At 35.5% G+C, this 21,768-nt stretch overlaps 1 protein-coding gene across 3 annotated transcripts in view; it reads right to left on the bottom strand.

The window, feature by feature from the left end:
• MYSM1 (Myb like, SWIRM and MPN domains 1) overlaps positions 1–21,419 on the bottom strand; it is a 35,261-nt gene extending 13,842 nt beyond the window's left edge. For all 3 annotated transcript variants that reach the window (XM_081146032.1, XM_081146030.1, XM_081146031.1), the window contains exons 1-11: positions 21,321–21,419; positions 17,526–17,601; positions 16,205–16,275; positions 14,225–14,302; positions 14,109–14,132; positions 12,957–13,035; positions 10,180–10,278; positions 8,982–9,754; positions 5,062–5,192; positions 3,850–3,953; positions 2,402–2,479 (exon numbers count right to left, since the gene is read on the bottom strand). In XM_081146032.1, coding sequence (XP_081002158.1) covers positions 2,402–2,479; positions 3,850–3,953; positions 5,062–5,192; positions 8,982–9,754; positions 10,180–10,278; positions 12,957–13,035; positions 14,109–14,132; positions 14,225–14,302; positions 16,205–16,275; positions 17,526–17,601; positions 21,321–21,403 — 1,596 coding nt within the window. In that variant the 5' untranslated portion in view covers positions 21,404–21,419. The remainder of the gene's footprint in view (positions 1–2,401; positions 2,480–3,849; positions 3,954–5,061; positions 5,193–8,981; positions 9,755–10,179; positions 10,279–12,956; positions 13,036–14,108; positions 14,133–14,224; positions 14,303–16,204; positions 16,276–17,525; positions 17,602–21,320) is intronic.
• Between the last annotated feature and the right edge of the window lie 349 nt (positions 21,420–21,768).

Genomic DNA, 21,768 nt, shown 5'->3' on the forward strand with positions numbered 1-21,768 from the left:
CCGGGCGTGGCTCAGGGGTTGAGCGTGGGCCTAGGATCAGGAGATCATGGTTCAATTCCCGGTCAGGGCACATGCCCGGGTTGCAGGCTCACAGCTGATCAATGACGACTCTCTCATCATTGATGTTTCAACTCTCTCCCTCTCCCTTCCTCTCTCTGAAATCAATAAATATATATTAAAAATAAATAAATAAAAATAAAAAATTGTTCCAAAATATACAGCCCTACCAAACTTCAAATTGACTCATTCTCTTAACTTCCTCATTTCAATTAATGGGACCCTGGTTAAAAACCTCAGGATCACCTGAATCCTTCCTCTTTTTTTTTTTTTTTTTTTTAATATATCTTTATTGATTTCAGAGAGAGGAAAGGAGGGGGAGAGAGAGAGATAGAAACATCAATGATGAGAGAGTCATTGATCGGCTGCAGCCCGCAACCCAGGCTGACCGGGAATCGAACCCTGATGGCCTGGATCCTAGGTCGATGCTCAACTGCTGAGCCATGCCTGGCTGGGCCCTTCCTTGTTCTTATTTCCCATTTCTAGTCAGCAAGTCCTACTGTATTGAGTTTTCTTTCACAACTGAGAGACATTCCAGTGGTCATGATAAAGAGCAGATTCCGGAGGTAAAATGCCTGGCTCTGCTGCTTACTAGCTGGGTGACCCCAGAAAAGTTACTAAAGCTTTCTTTGTTTTAGTTTCCTCATATTTAAAATGGGAATATAGAAGTAATAACAATGTCATGATGTTATTGTGAAGATTAAATGAGTTAATGATTGTAAAATACTGACAATAGTAGCTGATACATAGTAAGTCCTATGTAAATATAAATGTTTCATCCCATTTCTGCTACCAATCTTACACTCTAGCCCCAATGAGCTATGTGTTTTTCCATGTCTATACCTTTGTTTATACTGCTCCTCTACCCTGAAACACCATCATCTACATTTTGAGATTCTCCAGCTCATCTTCCTGCCACAGATGAAACATCACATCCTCTGTGAAACCTTCCCCAATCACATCCTTTGGGAGGACCTTATACTTCTTGGGACCAGTGTTATGTAACTTACCACGGGTTTTATCTTTCCTCCTAGAAATCTAAGTTACTTCCAGGTAGGAACCATGTATTACTATACTTGATCTTAGCCAAAAGGCCAAGAAGCGATGGAACCACATATTACCAACTGTTATGCCTAGAATAGTTCTCAGGTGTGAGATTAAGGGGAGTGGGTAAAAAAAAAAAGAGAACTTTTATCAAGTACATGATACATGCAAGGCTTACTGAGTACCTGCTACTAAGACCTTCGTACATCTTATTTATTTCACTGAATTCTCACAACAATCCTTTGAGGGAGGTATTATCCACTTTCATATTTTCCATTTGTATAGAGCATGAGCAGAGGGGAATTTTTGGATACCTCTGACAATCCAATATGGAGTCACTATCAGCCATGACAGTGATGTCAAGTGCTATGTCAAGACTGAGGTAATGGGATGTAACGGTAATGTCTTTAGGAGGGGCCTGGAATGACCAAAACCACAAGTCTGAATACCTGGATAAGGACTCCATCCAGACACTTTTAAGAGAGGGGGATCACCACCCTGGTGGGTAAGAACTCAGAGCTCTGACCAGCTAACACTTGAGCTTAGCTGTACCACAGGTCACCCTCAGAGCCCTGCTGGATTTCCACTTCTCCAGATGTGTGCCACCACTGTAGCTGCCTGGCTTAAAGCTGACACCCACCTCCAGTGACTAGGACTTTGAGACTGGCTCTCACTCTGCTTGCTTTTATAGCATAAGCTCTCCCTCTCTGTGGAGGAGGTGTCCCCTAATAAACCTGGCATATGGAAAGACACAAATGTGTGTGAGTGGCTCCTTTCAGGGATGCTCCCTTGCTCTCACACCATTCTACTGCACTGGTTGTTCATAATCAAATTATATATGTAGAATGCTTGTGGGTATATACATACACACATTCATTGCCTATTTTCTCTTTAGAAACATAGCTTTTATTAGTAGAAATAATACTTTAATATTTGTATTATGTCTAATGCTCGGGACATATTTTAATTGGTGTATGAGAATGTCATTCAACAATGATTACTGAAATGAACTGGGCATACCAACTTCCTGGCCCCTGGAAGATATTCTTGAGCTAGAGAGCAAATGTAGAAAAAGATAATCAAAGTTCTGAAAATGAGTCAAACTCCTAGTTAACTGCACCATCAACACCTTCTACTTTGCTATTAATTAGTGACTTCTAGACAAAACAATTAACATAGAAATGAGACATATATATGTATACATATTTCAAAAAGTGTAATATCTGTGACATTAAGATATACAAATAAGTACTGACAAAACAACTTTCACTAATGAGCCATTTGAAAAGGTCAAAGTTACCTCAAATGTTTGTCCTTCTAAGTCTTTTGCATCACACCAATTTCCCCACGGGTCTCGGACCCTACGCCTCCTTGTGCGCTGTGATGAGATTTAAAAAAATCATACATTACCAAGATTAACTTAGAGAAATTACAGCACATTCATAACAAAATCAAAATAATTTTCTAAAAAACAATTTCTCAATTAATATATTGTAATCCCTGATCAGCAATGCCTGACTAAAGTTTGTTTTATTAATCTTCAATAGTTAGCACTCTGCTTAGAAATAAAACTGATTATTTTCTGTATTCTACTTGCATTTCTTCTTTAATTTTCACTTTCTTTCACCATTTGGGAGCTAAAACACTCAAACAAAAAATATTTTTAAGACTGCCCTGGCCAGTGTGGCTCAGCTGGTTGAGCGAATGTCAATCCATGCACTGAAAAGTTGCCAGTTTGATTCCTGGTCAGGGCATGTACCCAGGTTTTGAGTTCGCAACCTGGGAGGCAACTGATTAATGTTCTTCTCTCACATCGATGTTTCTCTCTCTCTCTCTCAAAAATCAATAAAAACATTAAAAAAAATTTTTTTAAGAACACACCACAAGAGGGAGAATATTTAAAAGTAGAAGCAAAATAATTATATTTCAGCCTCAGAAAGGAAAATATTGCTTAGTTAATACAAATAGTAAAAAATTACAAAATTGGATAACTGGATTACTACTATCCAGTTTTGCAAACCTCAATACTAAAGTCTTTAAATGGACTAGCTGACAGAGGTCACTGTCTGACTAGCAACATGTCCAGCAACTATATTTGAAAACATCCTTTCTTAAAGAAAATTTAGGTAGAACTGGTTTACAGTCCAGATACTCTGAGAAAGATACCCATTTTATCATCTATATTTTTTTATCTCACCTATTACCAATTTAACCTATTTTATTGGTTCACAGCATGACTCTGCCTCATAGGAGACTTGCTGGATCACTTATTTTTGAAATAAGATTCATGAATCTTAAACTACTGTAAAACTCACTAACCTCAAGAATTAAAAAAATAAAGGCTAAAATATTTTGGATAGCTATTCCAAAAAGCTGAATCTTATGATAAAAATTTTAAACAAACAAAAATAACTAAAAGAGAAAAAAGAGCTTAACTGTACAGTTAAAAAAAAGTTAGATTTAGAAACCAAAACCAAGCAGTTTAAAGTCATTTTAGCAAAACATTATACTTCTGTGTAAAGGTTGCCAGTGAAATTTGAGGATTTTATCTGTTTGTTTTTGCCTTATAAACCTATGTGAAATTGAATGGAAACCAGAAAAGTGAATGGCAAGGTAAAATACAAGAGAAAATATGTTCTTACATTAAATGGCCACTTGTCAAACAGTTGAAGAAAAGTAGACATACCTTACTTTACGGGGTAAGGAGCAATTTGGAGAGATCATTTAGTGAGAGAGGCAACTGCTTACCATGGACTGCAGACGCTGGGCAAGTTGGTATGCTTCTGCTGTATCTTTTCTGTCTCTGATCCGTATTTTATCAACTGGTTGTGGCCTGTTATATACAGCCTGTTCTATTGGAATTCAGGAAAAACAAAACAATCTATTTTTTTAAGAATTCATTTGTTAAAAAGGAAGACACATCTACACTGACTATATAAACCAATTTCTAAGTTTCTTTATACCACAGCTTCTATTTTTCTATCCTATTCCACAATCACATATTTTATGTGCCACTTAGTTCTCACAAGAAAGCAGTGCTATTGTTTATTCATAAGGAAATCTCAATAAAGTGTGATACTTAGGAAACGGGTAATTTGTTTAATTTTTTATTAAGTCTACTTTGCTAACTTTGGAAGTCTAATATAGAAAACATGACTTCATTTTTCTTTTAGTGGCTGAGGAAGCTAAGTTTTCCTGAAAAGCGTGCTTTGGGCAAAGAAAGACACTAAAACAAAGACCTCAGGGCAGACTGTAAATTCTATCTACCTCTATATAAAATAAAATCACCTCTGACAGGAAGTTTTCTGGTTAGCTGTCTTTTCACAGACACAGACTACAGAATACTCTTCTCATGCCATGGGTTGCAAGGTTCTAATTACCTTATCACTTTGCAACTATGGCATTATCTTTCTTCAAAAACTTTGTGTCATGTTAATAAAAGGGTAAAATACATTTTAAAAAATACATACTCATAAACTTTTATATTTGAGAAAAAGTAGGGTGAAAAAACTCTTCCATGAAAAATATTTTGGCACTTTTATTCCATTTAAGCGTAGAGGCTCATAAATTATTTCCTTTATTTAAACACTGCTAGACAGTATTTCTTGCATGAATACAACATTTGCAAATTAAATGGGCTATTATTAGACTTTTCATAAAATAATTTTACTTTTACTTGACAAAGAACTGCATTCTTAAATTATTTCTACTCCTTAGACTGCATGTATTTCCTTTAAAAATAGCACCACCAATTTTCACTGTAGGTCAAAGGGAAATATAGTTTAATCAACATAAATCTGTTTTACAGCAAAATCTCAATACATTTATTCCAAAATGTTACAGAATGTTATATATATATATATACCTAAATCTACCTGAATTCTACCCATCAAAGAAATTAATGGGTGCCGTAAGGATAAAAATGTCAAGTAAAAGATGTTGTTGGGTTTTTATTTTTACCACATCCAAAATTGATTGCTCCTATCAATTCGAGGTATGTATGAATCCGTCCAATACAATTAACATCCCCACAGTTCTTCAGGCCAGGACGTACTGAGGTCTTATTTAAGTATTTCGGTTTGCATATCTCCCTAATTAAGAGATGGAAGTACAATTATTTTGGATAAATAAAAACATGAAAAAAGATTTCTGGGGAAAACTTTTAATAGTTGAAATATCTTAAAAATTTACCCCCTCTCAATATGTAAATGTGTAGTAAATACAACATTAATACATAACACCCAAGTGTACTTTTTTCTGAAATAAAATATCTTTAAGTGATACAATAACTTACAAGTATAGTGTGATTTTTACAAATATCATTTCTTTCCCAATATTAAATTCAATAGATTCCAGTTATCCCAGGAATTTTAAGTTAGAAGCTTATTTCTACAGATCCAAATTCAAGTCTGAATCTCTGACTAAAAAGGGCACTTTGATAATGTATTAAAAGTATGCAGTATTAGACTTCTTGAATTTTTAATATATCACTAAGTTCATCTACTTTTACTTTGTTGGGCAGTATCTATTCATTATAAACTACCTTACAAATACTTAAAAGTTTTAGAATAGTTTTTAATCATTATGCCAATAAATATTAAGTGCTTATTCTCAGTGGAAAACACAAACAGATATTATAGGGGATCCTAAAGGGATCAAGAAATGCACAAAGACTATGAAAAAAATGAGGTTTATACAATAAAACACGTATTTATTTAATATATTTAATGTACCATGGTAGATGGTACAAAATAAATATAAGAGTAATAGAAAATAAAAGTAGCAAACAATTACTGAGTGCTTATGCCAGATGGTGTACCCAAGAGTTACACACCCTTAATCCTCACCAACAACTCTACAAGAGATTTTATTATTCTCATTTTAGAGATGAGAAGCAAAAAGGTCACAGAAATTAAAGCACTTACTTAAGGAAGTGACAGTCAGGATGCAAACAGACGTTATAAATCAAGTATTCAAATAAATTATATAACATAGGTATTTCATATTCAATCTTTATTTTATCCTACAAATATTTATTTTGTATACTCTGAATCAGGCATTGTTCTAGGTACAAAGGACACAGAAATGAATAAAATAAAGTTCCTGACCTTACATTCTAATGGGGAAGACAGTCAATAAATTAGTAAATAGTATCTATTGTATTGTCAGGTGGCAGTAAATGCTAGGAAGAAAAAATGATACAGTGAGACAAATATGCATAGACTATTTTAGAGAGGGTATTTAGGGAAGGCTCTTTAAGGAAAAACCAAATTTGAAATCATAAATTCTATAGAATTTCAGGGAAGGTAAAAAGTAATTTGTGATGCAGGAGGGTTTCAAAAGTTCCATTGAAAAAGCTGAGATTTCAAATGTTTAGAAAGAAAAGAAACTACACAAATGAAGGCAAGAAAGCATAAATGAGCATGGTGTAACTGGCTACCAAAAAACTGTATAAGTCTAAAAACTGAATTGATGTAATTAACAATTAACCAAATCACAAGGCTTTAAGCAGAACTTAGTAATTTAGTACAGTGCTGAACAAAGGATAAAGCCTCTCAAAATATCTGTTCATGATATAATGATGACTCATTCATTCAATCTTTTCTCCCTAACAAAGAGAGAGGCTTCTGTATTCCAAGTATTGTTCTAAGCATTAGGGATTTAACAATGAACAAATAAGACAAAAAAATCTGTCCTTGTGTGGAGACCAACATTATCACTGGGGGGGGGTGGGGAGGGAGACAAGACACACACAAAAATATAATATTTTCAGTAGTAATAAGTTCTATGATGGTAAATTTAAAAACAGGGTAAGAGAATGAGAGAAATGATATATGAGAGTTATTTTAGATAGGGTGGTAAGAGAAGGCTTCTAATTTCCCTTGAGCAGACCTGAATGAGATAAAGAAGCAAAATTCATCAGGTTCTGGAGGTGAAGCATCCAAGACAGAATGAAAAGTCTAGGTCAAGGCCCTGAGCTGGAAGGGTGAAAAGGAGTCAAAACTACAAACCCTGGAAATCACCTTCACCTAGAGTGACCTGCAACAAGTTCCTTTTACCCTCTGAAACTCATTGTTCTCATCTGTAAAATGAGGACAGGTTGTCAAAAGGATTGGAGATGATTTAAACACAATGCATGGCATTTGGTAGGCATTCAATAATGATATTGGTTACTATTTTTACTAAATTTCCCTAAACAGGAAGTCGATTGTATGTGCTTTTATGAAAAGGATCTTTTAGCTACAAACAAATATAGCAGGCCTCTCTTTATTTTTAAAACATTAACTTTTCCTTCTATTTTTTTTAATACCATATCCAGTCCCTAACCACTCTCTCTTCTCTTTCCAAAGAGAACATCTGAGTTCCCGTTCAAACATTTCTTTTTGCTTTCTCACCTACTGAAACAGCAACACTTACTTATTAACTGGTTTCATGAACCAAGGCAAATAACATTAGGAAACTACTGCTATACAATTTATATTATCTATATAAATTATTCTGCCTCACAGATTCCAAAATTCAAAGTAACAAATGAAATTTGATTAAAGTAACAGTAAGTACTCACTGATGATTCATATAGGCGTTTTGGAGTTATTTTGAAATCATTCAATTTTGGCCATTTATCCTCTTATTTCCAAAATCAAAATTAGATAGCAATAGAGATCCAATTTATCTTTTTTAACAGTGTGAATTAGGCAATATGGAATAAGGGAAAAAGTGATTTATAGAGTCAAGACTTGCACTGAAGTCTGTAAGTAACTGGTTATATAATCAAAGGCAGGTCCCTAAACCTCTCCTGACCTCAGAATCATTTTATCAGATAGAGAAAATACCACCTCCTATTTTATAGGATTGTTGAGAAGTTAGACACAGAAAAGCTTTCCGTAAAGTACTATGCCAATGTCAGTTGTTCCTTATAAGTATTCTTCACTTTGATAATACCCTTACCCAGAACTTGTACTTGTAACAATCTCAACTGTCTGCAAGAACAAGAACAAAAATCTTTCTTTTAGAATATGGCTATCCTTAAAAGCAAAATCACTTAATACTGTGTGGGCAAAATGAAGGTTACTGATTTTAAAAACCCTATTTTCCTTTGGTAATCTTCCTAGGTTATAGCAGAAGCCCTCTGTAAAGATGGCCCTACACAATCCTGAAGCAGTAACAACAATTATGAATGTTTAATGAAGCCTTAAATTATTATGAAAAATTCAAATTACTTGCAGGGTACTTAGGCTAATAAGGTGGGAAGTTTTTTGTTATGCTCCCTATCCCTCACTAAATAATTTAAGTAAAAGGTACCAACAATTTAGAGGGTAATTCATATATCAAAAATTCCCGTTTCCTGAAGAAGCTGGATGAAGGAATGAACAGATTATGCCACAGGTTCAAAGTTGTAAGCATTTAAAGCAGCTACTCAGGAAAATGGTTTCTGCAATCTAGCCACATTTAATGACACTATCCTTCTGTGACAGTTTTCTTTCTTTGTATTTCAAAGTACAGGATAAGCTAGGAAAGATGTTATCCCCCTTTTCTGTATCTTCCTAACATTGTCCTAAGAAAGTGCTTCTTAAGGCAATCATCCATCCCTTTTTATTTCCAGGCCCAAATACTCTTAACGAACAGAGATGGATAAGATAGCTATAGATGACAATGTTTACCAAACCTTCCAAAAAGAGTTTCACTACGAGAAATTTTAAGTCTTGCCTATTGAAATATATTATGTTAAAGCTCTCTGGATCATTAGCATTGTAAAATACTAAATTCTGCATAAGCCTAATTAAAACACTCTAGGGTATCATAAGTTTTAAAACATAAGCCTAATTAAAACACTCTAGGGTATCATAAGTTTTAAAACAGCATCTATAATTCTTGCTTACCACTGATCCAATATGTAATTCCTAATTTTTAAATAGCGTTCTGGTGTTTTAGCTTGGCGCCCCTCAAAAAACTCAGGAATTGCTTGTTTTTCTTCTTCTTGAATAATATTTCTATCTATTTCTACTTCTTGCTCTGGTGGCTTAAGCTCTTCTTCCTCATGGTGCTCCTCCTCCATTTGGCAGGAAGAATGAAAACGCATTTCATGATCATTCAAATCTTTCTGAACTTCATAAGGCTCCGGAGATGGCAACAGCCTGGAATCATCTACTATTCCATTTCCATCATGCTTATCACAGTTTTTCATCAGTTTATTACATTTCTGATCATTTAATTCAACTGACTTTTTCTCACTGGTGCTCTGTTTTTCAGTCCAAAATTTAATTCCTGAGCTTGAAAGTGTTTCCATCTCACCTTGCTTTGAATTCTGAAGATATTCCTTGGGAGATTTAGAAATGGGATCCTCCTGGCTGTCAGAAGTAATAAATTCTCCTTGGTAGGTTTCATGACTTTTACTATTAGGGATGTCTAATAAAAGATCGCTGCTAGAATTCTCCAGGGGTGCTTGAGAAGTCAACTCATCTGCTTCATCTGTGATGTCTACTTCTTCATCGTCAGATAACTTTTCAATTTTTACAGCATTCAAGTTGGGATCAGCACGTCCCCGTAAACTTGATGGTGTCGATGCCTTTGTGCTTTTGTCTTCACTTTTAATCTGAAGATCACTGCTGCTCTTCTGATTCGGTGTTTCCTTTTCTGGACCATCTAATTTTACCTTATTAAAATCAAGATAAAACCCTCATAACATTATGATTTTAAAACTTAACCATTGGCACAAAAAACAGGATAAGTACAATGTTATTAAACTGAATATATCATTGGTATATTGTACCTTTATAGTGCTTTCCTTTAAAGTGTTTACTACATTTTAAATGAACAATTAATATTTTGTTCTATTTAACTATATGAAATTAAGTAGAATAATAATAATACTTATTTAAACAGGGACAATCATAACACAGAAGATATGCTTTGAGATTTTTGAAGATAAATATCTGTAGAGTACTTTATGGGTATAAAATACTTCCACTATAAAAATTTGGAACATTAAGACTTTAATGCCTGAATTAAAAACTACTTTTTCTTACTCATTTTATTTACTTAAAATATTATTGACTAGGATAGTTATATTCGGCTTACCTTATTTTTAAAGTACTGTCTCGCATAGCTCTTCACTTGTAAAATAGTTCGACTTCCAATTAGCTTTGCGATTTTGGTCCACCTTCGGCCAAATTTAGCCTATATTATCAAAATGGAAAAGAAATGGCTTCTGTTGAACTTACTTGTTAATATTCTAAGCGACTGCAACAATAAAAATAAAAAAAATAAAAAAAGCAAACTAAAAGAACAGCCCACCTTTATTTATTTTCTAAAGCACAGAATAAAGCCTCATATATAGCTACGACTTAAAATCAAGGCCCACATTCTTCTTTTGGAATTTGGACTTAATGACAACTGACCAAAATGGTTTAGAAATTAGTTTTCTTTTCATAGCTATCTAAATAAAGATACATCACTTTTACGTATCCTTAACCATATGTATTCATATTGCACATTATGATGTTCCAAATCTTAAGGTAACTTTAAAAAAGTATCTGAAAGGGAGGCAGGTTGCATTTTCATTTATACAATCAATTGAGTATGTTCTGACACTAATTTAAAAACACCTTTTAACCCAGATTCCATGTGTTACAATATCCATTATATGCCCCATAGCAGATACTATAACTCTACACAGGTATCATGGTGAACTGACTTACAAGAGTGAATCACAAATGAAGAGAGCTGCAACCAACGCCTCCCTACACCTCTCTACTGTCGAAGGCTGTCCACTTGCTAACACTGAGGCTGTGGGGAGAAAAACTAAGAACTTGAGGGAGCTCTGGTGTATTCTGAAGTACAGAAAGGAATAAATATAATTTTAAAGCTAAAAGGGATTTTTAGGTATCAAGTCTATCATTTGATACATACATAAACCTCCTTTATAATATCTCTAACACAAGATACTCTCTACTTCCCAAAGTAGCTCAACAATTCTAATTTTTTAGAATTCTTAAAGCTATGGAAAACAAACCAACAAAAAAACCACGCCACAACTCAGGGAAGTTGACCTCAGGGCAGATTTACAGGCCAGGCAGTCATGACTTATGGTAGCAAGTCATCTTCAAAGACGCAACCCAAATGATAAACCTTAATTTATACACTTATTTCTGGTATTCATTAGAAAATCTGATATATGGATAATTTCTTAAAACTGAAAGTACTTCAGGGTAAATTACTAGTAAGTATAAATTAATTATTTATATTGCTCTTAACAAACACCTAGCAGAGATCAACTTACTGAAGAATTCGTTATCTTTATTGTGGGATAAAGTCAAATAGGTAGCCTGGCAGCATGGAGCACTTTTGGAGACAGGAAAGATCCTGATAAAGTATAACCAGTAGGAACTCTAAGGGCTTGGGCACTATGAAACTTAGGGAGGGGACACTAACAACAGGAGCAAAGAAAACATTCATCAATTTTAAAATACAGCAAAGGGAGAGCCCTATGCCCAAGAAAGGAAAGGAGAAATCTTCCTTCATCATTCAGTATCGCAATTCCCTTCTCTCAAACCTGAGAAAATTCAGTCTATAAGCAAACTATATCAAAAGATCAAAAAAGTTAACATATAACCAATAGCTCCATTTATTTTGTGGGAAAATATTCTAAGTTTAAAATATGTTTATGTATCTAAATAGATAAATAAATATGTATATAAATAAATACACATTTGCTTATACAGAAATAAGTATCTCTGGAAGGATACACAAAAAACATGAAAATGGTTGCCTCAGACATAAAGAACTGAAGGCTGAGACAAGAGTTAGACTTGACACCCTATAATTTTAGGTACCTTTCAAATTTTGAACCATGCAGATGTAGCTCTTACAACTACTACCAATGTCAACAATAACCTAAAAATTCACAGCCCCAGTCTTCCATAAGGGGCAAAACACCAAAGTTGTCAGCAATCTTAAATAAATGGCTAGTTAAAGTTAGATTATGTAAATGATAATCATGCAACAGACTGAAATACCAAAATATAAAACATAACAGCACAGGAGAAAAATCTCAGGAAGAGATAAAACCCTCAAGGACAGTTTAGGTGATTATATAAAAACATCACAGAATATATAAATGTCATGGTAATGACTAAATATAAAAATGCAAGCACATTTTATTTCCCATCATCTGCAGAAACATTATCAATAATATTTCAAGTAGTATTCATGAATCCTACGTAATTATATAAATATTCTACATATGTCATATAAATATATAATTTCAAAATTAATTTAGTGTAACACTGGGTAATATGTACCTTAAAGGAAACAATAAAACCTATCCCCAGTAGTTAAAATGGTGTGCATATTTTTCCATTATGTAACTTGTAGACATTTATATAGGTGTCAGTGAAACATTCATGTAAAAAAACATGTTTTGTCTTCAATTACATTGAAGTATTTAAATTATATGCACAATGCCAAATACCTGAATAAAAAAGAACTCAACCCAGACAGTTCCATATACACAAGTTTTTTTTCTAAGAGAAAACATCAAATAACTAAATAATTTTGCCTTTTAAGCCAGGTAGTTTACAGAGAAAGCTCAATTTGGGATTTTATTAGTATAAAAAAAAGGTAAAAACTATCCAAAAATTAATTCAAATCTATTTTAATATTTTAGCAACCTAAATGAGTTAAATTCTCTTGCACTACACTATAAACATCATCACTCTAACTATAGAAAAACTATAGATATGATCACTGTAATTAAAAAGAAATTTCTGGTCTCTACAAATTAATTTAACCTTATCATTCTATCAATACTTGCTTCTAGAATTATTTTACTATAAATCAAAAATTGCTCTATTTACCAGCCCTTGTTCAAACAGTTCTTTTTCTTCTATCGTCCACTTTACTGAGAAACTGGCTGGTTTTGTAGGAGATTGTACCCTGAGGGGGAAAAAAAGGAATTGCAAAAAAAATTTCTGAAATGGAACATCCCATATTTATGCAGCTAAAGGTTAATAGATAGCCATGAACTAAATTCAATACTCTGAGTCTAGGAATTTTTAAAAAAAAAGGAAAGGAAGGCTGCAGCCTCTACGTGAGGGGGCAGATTTACCCTGTCTCATATACGTCTCTAGCTCAGGATGAGAGGAGCCCCAAAAGACATAATCCTTGGGTCTGAGTGAAGATAACACTAAAAGACATCAAAGGAAGTCAGTGTGAAAATAAACAAATAGGGTTCCTTATACTGGACACACAACAGCAGACAATAATACATTTCCAAATCCTGAAAGGCATGTAAAAGTTTAAACTGACTCTAGAAATATTATCTCTATGAATCTTCCATGTAAATATCAAGCCAGAAAAGTAAAAAAACAAACAAAAACCCTATGGTATTATATTTATTGCTTTTGAAATTGCAGTATCTTAAGAAATTAAAATAAAAGAGTGATGAGGCTCACTAATTTAATTCAAGCAAATCATTAATCTTTTCATTAACTTCTTTTTCTGTTGTTTATTCAGCAAAATGCTAAAGTCAAAGTCTGTTCAGTGCTCAGACTCTTGGCAGTTGCAAATCTGTAAGCCTTACCCTTTAAGGGACTATAAACATGCAAGTTTATAAACACTAAATAAAACAATTAATACCTAGTTTCTTTAATTTTTGAAAGCTACAAATTCAAATTAAATTTTGGTTTGAAGTGATTGAAAATTAACTGACAGGGCAATAGAAGTCAATTCCTAACATATTAAATAGCAGATTTTAAAAGTATCCCCACAAATCCCTAGGAAACCATTTTTTCCATAATCTGATGGAACCCAAAGAGAAATTCCAGAAAATGGCATCAAACAGTTACCTTGGGGCATTCCAATATGTGTACAAGAAATTTTGATTTTATAATTTTGTATAACTCAAGATCAAGAGAGCTTTCCCACAGGCCAACTATAATTTTTGTTTAATTTCCCCATAATTTTTAACTAATAAAAAAGGTTTTAAAGTATAAAACATAAGTACATACATGATTTTTGCTGTTTTCTGCAGACTGCACCACATGAAAAAAGAAAATAAGGAAGCATGTGAAGTTTCTAAAAATACTGTTCATACTTTTAATAGTATGATAAATTGATTTTTTACCTCTTCATGTATTTCTTATCATCTTCCTTTTGATCAAGCCAGAATTTTTCTGGAAGTGATTTTTTAGATAAATAATACCTGTGTAGTTATTAAGGAAACTTTAAAACCAACAAAGTCATCATTTTTGTGTGTCTTCTATAAAAGTAGGCACTCATATTATATACTCATGAAAGTCACACTAGAATCCTAGCTAAACCAATTCCTTTCAAAACCCTTTTCAGCTCTGTAAAAAAAAATTTGGTTAAATTATTTACACCTCACAGGGTTGTTATATGGATTAAATATTACATGTTAAATCTCACAACACAGTGCCTACATAAAATGTGTTACATAAATGCTAGTTTTTCTTCTCTTCCCTTTTAGAAGTGGCTAAGAGAAAAAATATCCTCAATGTTTTACTTAATTCTTTTTTTCCTAAAACATATGGGAAAGTAACAGATGAATCTGATTGGCTGTCCAGGGTAATTTAGGAAAACCAATTGTCTTCATATTTCTCAAGGTAACAGAGAAGAGCTCAGGGATGTGTTCTCTATCCTAATAAAAATAACAATTAGGTCAAATCTACTAGAAAGTCTCCTTCTCAAACATCTTACAACTGGCCTCTGCAATAACTCAGATTAATCAAAATATTCTTCACTAACAATTACTGACTATTTATAGTGTATGTTAGGGACTATGCTAGGTATTAGGTACTGAGGACAAAGATACAAGGAAACATTATCCCTGTCCATCAAGAGCTGACATAGCTTTTACTCTCATTATTTCTGTTTCCAAATCTGGAAGTGAACTGTGTGACTAAAGGACTCATTAATCTAGAATTGCACTGTTCAATACATTAGCCAATAGCCATGTTTAACTATTAAATACTTGAAATGTGGCTAGCACGAACTGAGGTATATTTTAAGTATAAAATATACAATGAATTTCAGAGTATGAAACGATGAATGTGAAAGGTCTCAATAATGTTTTTATATTAAATGTTGAGATAACATTTTAAATATACTGGGTTAAATAAAATATTAAAATTAATTTCAACTGTTTTAAATGAGGCTACTAGAAAATTTTAAACTATATATGTGACTCACACTATTTTTCTATTAGAAGCAATGATATAGATTATAACTGTAATGTCTGGGGAAAGAATAAGAAAGCCTAAAAAAGGTTAACCTATGAAAATTAAAGGTACATAGACATTCTGAAATCAACATAGCAGCAATAACTGGTAATAAAAGGAATAAAAAAATTAATGCTTAAAAGGAAGTAGAAATCCATGAAAAATAGATGAAAGAATGAAAAAACAAACCACTACTCATTAAACTATTATTAAAACTCTTTATAAATCATAAAATCAGAAATCATTTTATTCAATCCTCTCATTTTACATATAAGAAAATCGAGTCTCAAAGACATTAAGTTGCCAACATCACATACAGATGAAAGAAACAAGGACAAGAAGCCAGTGGCTGAACCACGGATAAGGATCCACAATTTCGGGGGGGGGGGGGGGACACTTTATCCTTTTGTATTTGTTTTGTGCTTTTTACTTAGATTCCTTTCACATAACAAATGGTAGAGTAAGAAGTGAGAAAAACGTTTACATATTCTAGTTCTAATCTTGGACAAATCAACATCTCTGGATTTCACGTTATATAACTGAAAATGGAGAACTGGATTAAATGATCTTAGACTAAAGGTTCTAGCTATCTTAAAACATTCTATAATTCCGAATCAGTATTCAGACAGTATAAAGAATTTGTTGACAATAGAAACTCAAAAACATTGAATCGTATTTCAGACTTAGCAATGAAACAGAACCAAAGGAATAAAATGCAGCTTTTTGCACAGGTAGGTAACATATTATATAGTAGCAGTGTGGGGCCAAATATAATCCATCTAGTAATTAATAGTGGTCTCTTCTGTAATTTTTGCATTTAGAGGTTTTTAACCCTGAAATCTTCCCTCATAATCATTAAAGGATACTCTTCTTCCAACAACATTTTCTCAATGACAGCTCTGTTCTCTTCACTGATGGTGCTATCCAGAGTCCAAGGCTATTAAAAAAGAGAAGAACATATTTTTCTTTTTATTTACTACCTTTTGAAATTATCTTCTATATTTTGTTAAATGAAAACACATAATGATATGATTACCAAGAATAACAGCTATCATTTACTGAGCACAGACATCTCTTTGATTCCCAAGATAACTCTATGAGATAGGCATTACTACTTCACAGATGCATCCCTAGCACTGCTAAGCACTTCAAGTGGGAGAGCGGAGACTTGACACACCAGTCTGCTAGACTCTAAGGCTCAAGCTCCTATCCATGATAAATAATACCTATCATACAGATCACCACGTTATTCCAGCTCGAAACCCAAGAATCATCCTGGATTCTTTTTCTCTCAGTCCCATATCCAAACTACCAAGAAGCTCTACATCTAAAATATAATTAAATCTGTCTACTTCTTTTGATTCTGACATAACCTCAGGCCAAGCTACCACCAAATCTTGCTTAGATTACTCAAATGTGTCCTAACTGATCTCTTGATTCTACTCGTGCTTCCTACAAATACGACAGAGCTCTCATCTGCCTTTCCAATTTCGTAACAGCTGTCACCCCTACCTCCTTACCATATTCTAAACACTGGCTTCCAACCAGAGCCTTTGTGCTACTATTCTTTCTGCCTAGAATGTTTCTCCTCAACTCTTCACATATTTACCTCCCTCTTTCTATTATTTTTCAACTTAAAAGTCACCTCCTCAATTTCCCATACTGACAACTTAAAGTAGGTTCCCCATCCTATTACTCTCAGTAAGCATCTAATGTCCTTCAGGACTTATATTTAGTCTGTCTACTTGTTTAATACCTGACTATCCTTTAGACTATAAGCCCCTTGAGAGCAGTACCATGTCTGCCTTGATTATAGTTGGAACCCCCAAATCTGGCCTAGTGTCTGGCACATAGTACGTACTCAATAAATAACTGTTAAATGAGGAAATGAACCCTGCAATGATCCCCATTTTTCAGATGATCAAACTGAGGTTCACAAATCTGGAAAGTGGTAGAGCAAGGATTTATATGCAAATCCAGCTGGAATCACAGTTGTTATTCAAAAGGCCATTTTTCAAAGTCAAAAGAAATAAGAATAAGTTTCTGCTATTTTTACAGTAAGAAAAAATGTTTCAATATAGTACCTCTGTGATTGCTGAGAACTAGCACCAAAAAAACAAACAAAAAAAGGTACTCTGAGAAATGAGTAATAGCTTAATGTACTTGATATTTTCATAAAATACTTACAATAAGACCATTCTCAGTTCTCCATGATGAATCAAGATAGTGATCTTGTAAAACAGATGCTGTATTTTCATCACTTCTGTAATAATTAAGAAAATGGGTATGAAAGTGATATTATACCAGTTAAGATATACAATTTACACAGCAGTGTACATACCTGGACACCTAGCTAAATCTCCATAGGTACCACAAATTAACATTTTTAAACCTGAGTTCACCTTTCCTTTCAAATTTGCTACTCTTCCATCATCACCTAACTCAGTCTATGGCATCTCTATCCCCCTAGAGGCCCAAGCCAGAAATCTGCACCTGTCCTTATTTCCTCACAATGCACATTCGATTTGTTGCCAATTCTGTTGCCTTTCCCTTTTCCAAATCCAATTCTTACACTATATCCACACTAACCTTTGAGGTCCTGTAGTTTCAGACCTTATAATTTTCCCTGGTTAATTGCAAGGGATAGGTTAATAAGTCGTCCACCTTCCCTCCGTTATCTTTTCCACTTACCTCCATCTGACATATACAGCCAGTTTACCGTCTGTCTTATCTAATGTTAGTTCTATGATAGCAAGGACTTAGTTTTGGTAACTAATGTATACCCAGGGGTTGGTATGCAAAAAGGTGCTCCATCAGTACTTCTTGAATGACTGAATGGACGAGGTAGGTGAGGCATGGACCATACAGGTTTCTAGGAGTTAAGAAATGAAGACTATCATAAAGCGAACTGGGGACTGAAGAAAATAACATGATCAGATCTGGATGTAAGAAAGAATGTTCTAACTTCAGGAAAGAGTAAAAGGAGCCAAAGAGACAAGGAGCAGTTAAGAGGAAGTGATTATATAAATACTAGAAAAAGGCAACAGTAACTTAGACCTAGGGAACAAGCAGTCTGAATAGGAAGAAATGAATACATTTGAGAGGATACTCAGAATCAACAGACCCTTCATAATTGATAGAAGTGGAAGGAGAGAGGTAAGGAAAAGGGTGCACACAGGTCTCTTCCTTGGGTGACTCGATGGATGGTGCCATTTATTGAACTAGGGCACCCAGAGAGGCAGGTTTGGTGGGGAATGTTTACAAGCTGAGATTGAGAGGCTTGTGGAATATCCAAATGCGAAGAAATTCAGAAAGTTGGATAAACGGGGCTCAGGAGAGATTTGGGTTGGCAGCAAATTTGGGAAACATCAACAGGTATTATTAGATGAACTTATGAAACTGCCATTTTTATAGGTCAAAAATGGTGAAACATTGGCAAACTTTCATATTGTCCAACCCAACGGACAGAAGTTTAAGTCTTGAGAGATGATCACCGGGGACTGTGTGGTTACTGAGTAGAAGTCTTATGACAAAACCACTTGAACACTATGATTTAAGAGAGAAGCAGAATACACGGAAGAATGGGAAGGAATGATAGAAGTAGAAGGGAAATCAAAAAGTTTCAATGTCATCTTCTAACTATGGTACCTAGCACTTAGCAAGCTCCTTGACTTACAATGGAGTTATCCCTATAAACCCATCATGAGTTGAAAATGTGTCAAAAATGCATTTAATACACCTAACCTAACAAACATCACAGCTTCGCCTAGCATACCTTAAACATGCTCAGAATACATTATCCAAAAAATAATGGCAACACAGTTCACTGTATCTTGTTTATCCTTGTGATCCAGTGTCTGACTAGGAGTTGTGGCTTGCTGCCACTGCTCAGCATCTTAAAAGAGTATTGTACCTCCATATCACTAGCCTGGGAAATGATCAAAATTCAAAAATTGAACTACGATTTCTATTGAATATGTATTGCTTTTGTACCATCGTAAAGTTGAAAAATCACATCAGGGGGCACTACCCTCAGAATATAATGGTACTGAATTGGTAAGGCAATGGCTCTGACCACCAGGAACTAGTAACATTTGCAATCCTTCCTGCATAAGACTTAAGATGATCATAGGTGCCACCAGTAGACCTAAGGCTCAAACAGAGTAAGAAGGAAGAGAAAGGAAAAAATAAAGAGAGAAGGGAGAAAAATTAAATACAATCAGAAAAATAAAGAAGAACCTATGGAAAAGGGGTAGAGCCAATACTCTCAGATGGTCTTCAGTATTTCCAAGGTCAACTTATTTCTCTCGGGACTGCAGATGAGTATCCTAGCCCACTTATCTCACAGACTTATTTATTTATTTATTTTATTTTATTGATTTCAGAGAGAGGAAGGAAGAGGGAGAGAAAGGTAGAAACATCAATGATGAGAGTCACCGATTGGCTGCCTCCTGCATGACCCCTGCTGGGGATCGAGCCCACAACCCAGGCATGTACCCTGACTGGGAATAAAACTGTGATGGCTTGGTTCAGAGGTCAATGCTCAACCACTGAGCCACACCCACCAGGCTCATAGACTTCTTGTGAAAAGTAAATTAAATCATTCATGCAAAAGTGCTTGGTCAAGATTAACTTGACCTACACAAATGTGAAAAATAATTGTTATTAAAAGCTCCCTATTCATTTTGTTTAGCTTTAGACTGCTCTGCCTAAAGATTTTGGGGAAAAAGACTATATATGAATTTAATTATTCCGCACATTTTTACAATGCCTTAGCGTTCACAAGCACTTTAAACCCTTTATCTTAGTCCCTCAAGGACAGGGTTAGTATTTTCCACCATTTACAGAGACCCTCATATCAGGTTGGACCATATGAAATTGCCTCATTATAGGTAAAAAGTAGTCTAAAATTGAAAATTTCACATGGTTCAACCTAATACAGTTCTAATAAAGCTGTTCATAGTTACAAGCAATATAGCTCGCTGAGTTTGGAACTGAAGTCCTGATTCCTCATCAGTCTAGGCGTCTGCCATTACTAAAAGGGGATTCTGGAAGCACAGTTTTAAAATGGCATGTATCAATGTCTTACTCGTAAAGCAAGGAGTCAAAAGGCTAGATCTCTCAGGCCAGATAGACATTGCTGTTTAAAAACCACACTGGCCTGTTATGCAGGAATCGGTATTTAACAAATGTTGACTCTTCTCCAGGTCCTCACCATACCATCCCCGAGGGTTACCGGATGGTAAAGAACACATTAAGGTACACCTACCATATGAAAAAAATGCATCCCATAATTATTTCATTTGCTCCTCACAGTAGCCGTATACGGTACACATGACTGTCAGCTTACACATGAGCTGTCAGAGGATGAGACAAGTTAAATGTCTGGCCCAAGGTCACACTGCGAGTAACAGGACGGGCCAGCAATGCAGGAGAACCCAGAGCTGTCCAACTCAAGTCCTACCCTGTTCCTAAAAGCCAAGCTGCCTCTCTGGAAGTTTTTCACAACTATCCCCAGGTGGAAGAGGAAACCTGTAGCCAGTAGGAATGAAACGACACGCCCAAGGTCAAACGGCTTGCAAATAATGGAAAAGGACCCCTGAGCTCAGGTCCCGTCCCGGGGCCGCGCTGGTTCTAGTTATTGTCACGCGGGTGCAAAGGGCAGATTATGGCGAGATTCTGAGGTGGAGGCAATGGAAGAAGGGATCCAATTGCAACGTGTTAGGCGAAATCGGCGCCCCCACAGCATCCTGGTAAAAAGTGAACGAGCCGCCCCACACTAGCCCCGGAAACCCCGCCGCTGGGCTCAGGAGCAGCCAGCTGGCGGGATGGGCGCGGCCCTTCTCCGGCTTCCAGGACACCCGTTCCCAAAGGATGTTCTTCCGCTTCCCTGTCCCTTGACACACCCGCAGCCTTTTAAGGGGACTCTCTGTGCATCCGCGCCCCCCCGCGTCCCTGCAAGACCCGGCCTTTCCGCCTCACCCTGGCTGTACCGCAGCTGCCACCACGTCCCCTTCGATATCCACATCCGCCTCTTCCGCCGCCATGATGGGGCCTGACCCCATCCGTCCTCCCGCGAGATCCCGCGAGAGGTGGCAGCCTGGGGGCGGGGCCTGCGCGTCACGGGGCGGGGTTGAAGCCTCGGGCAGCCCTCCCGAGCCCCGGCTTTCAGAGCGAGGAGGTGAGCGGCCCGGGCGCTGGGCCTTCTGGCTCTTGTTGCGCTTTAACGACCTTGGGCGGTGGTTCGGACTTGGGTTTTGTAGAGATTATGCTTTTGGACAAATTCTTTGGCCCCTCACGTGCCTCATTTGTAAAATGAAGATAATAGTAAATATTTTTCTCAAGTGCTAAAAAGGCCAAGCCAGACTCGCTTTGAACTGTGAAGGCAGCTAGTGAAGGACCCTTCCCTGCTGGTGTCTCTTTTCATTTG

This window comes from Miniopterus schreibersii (assembly GCF_964146895.1).
Source record: "Miniopterus schreibersii genome assembly, chromosome: 8".
Taxonomy (NCBI): domain Eukaryota; kingdom Metazoa; phylum Chordata; class Mammalia; order Chiroptera; family Miniopteridae; genus Miniopterus; species Miniopterus schreibersii.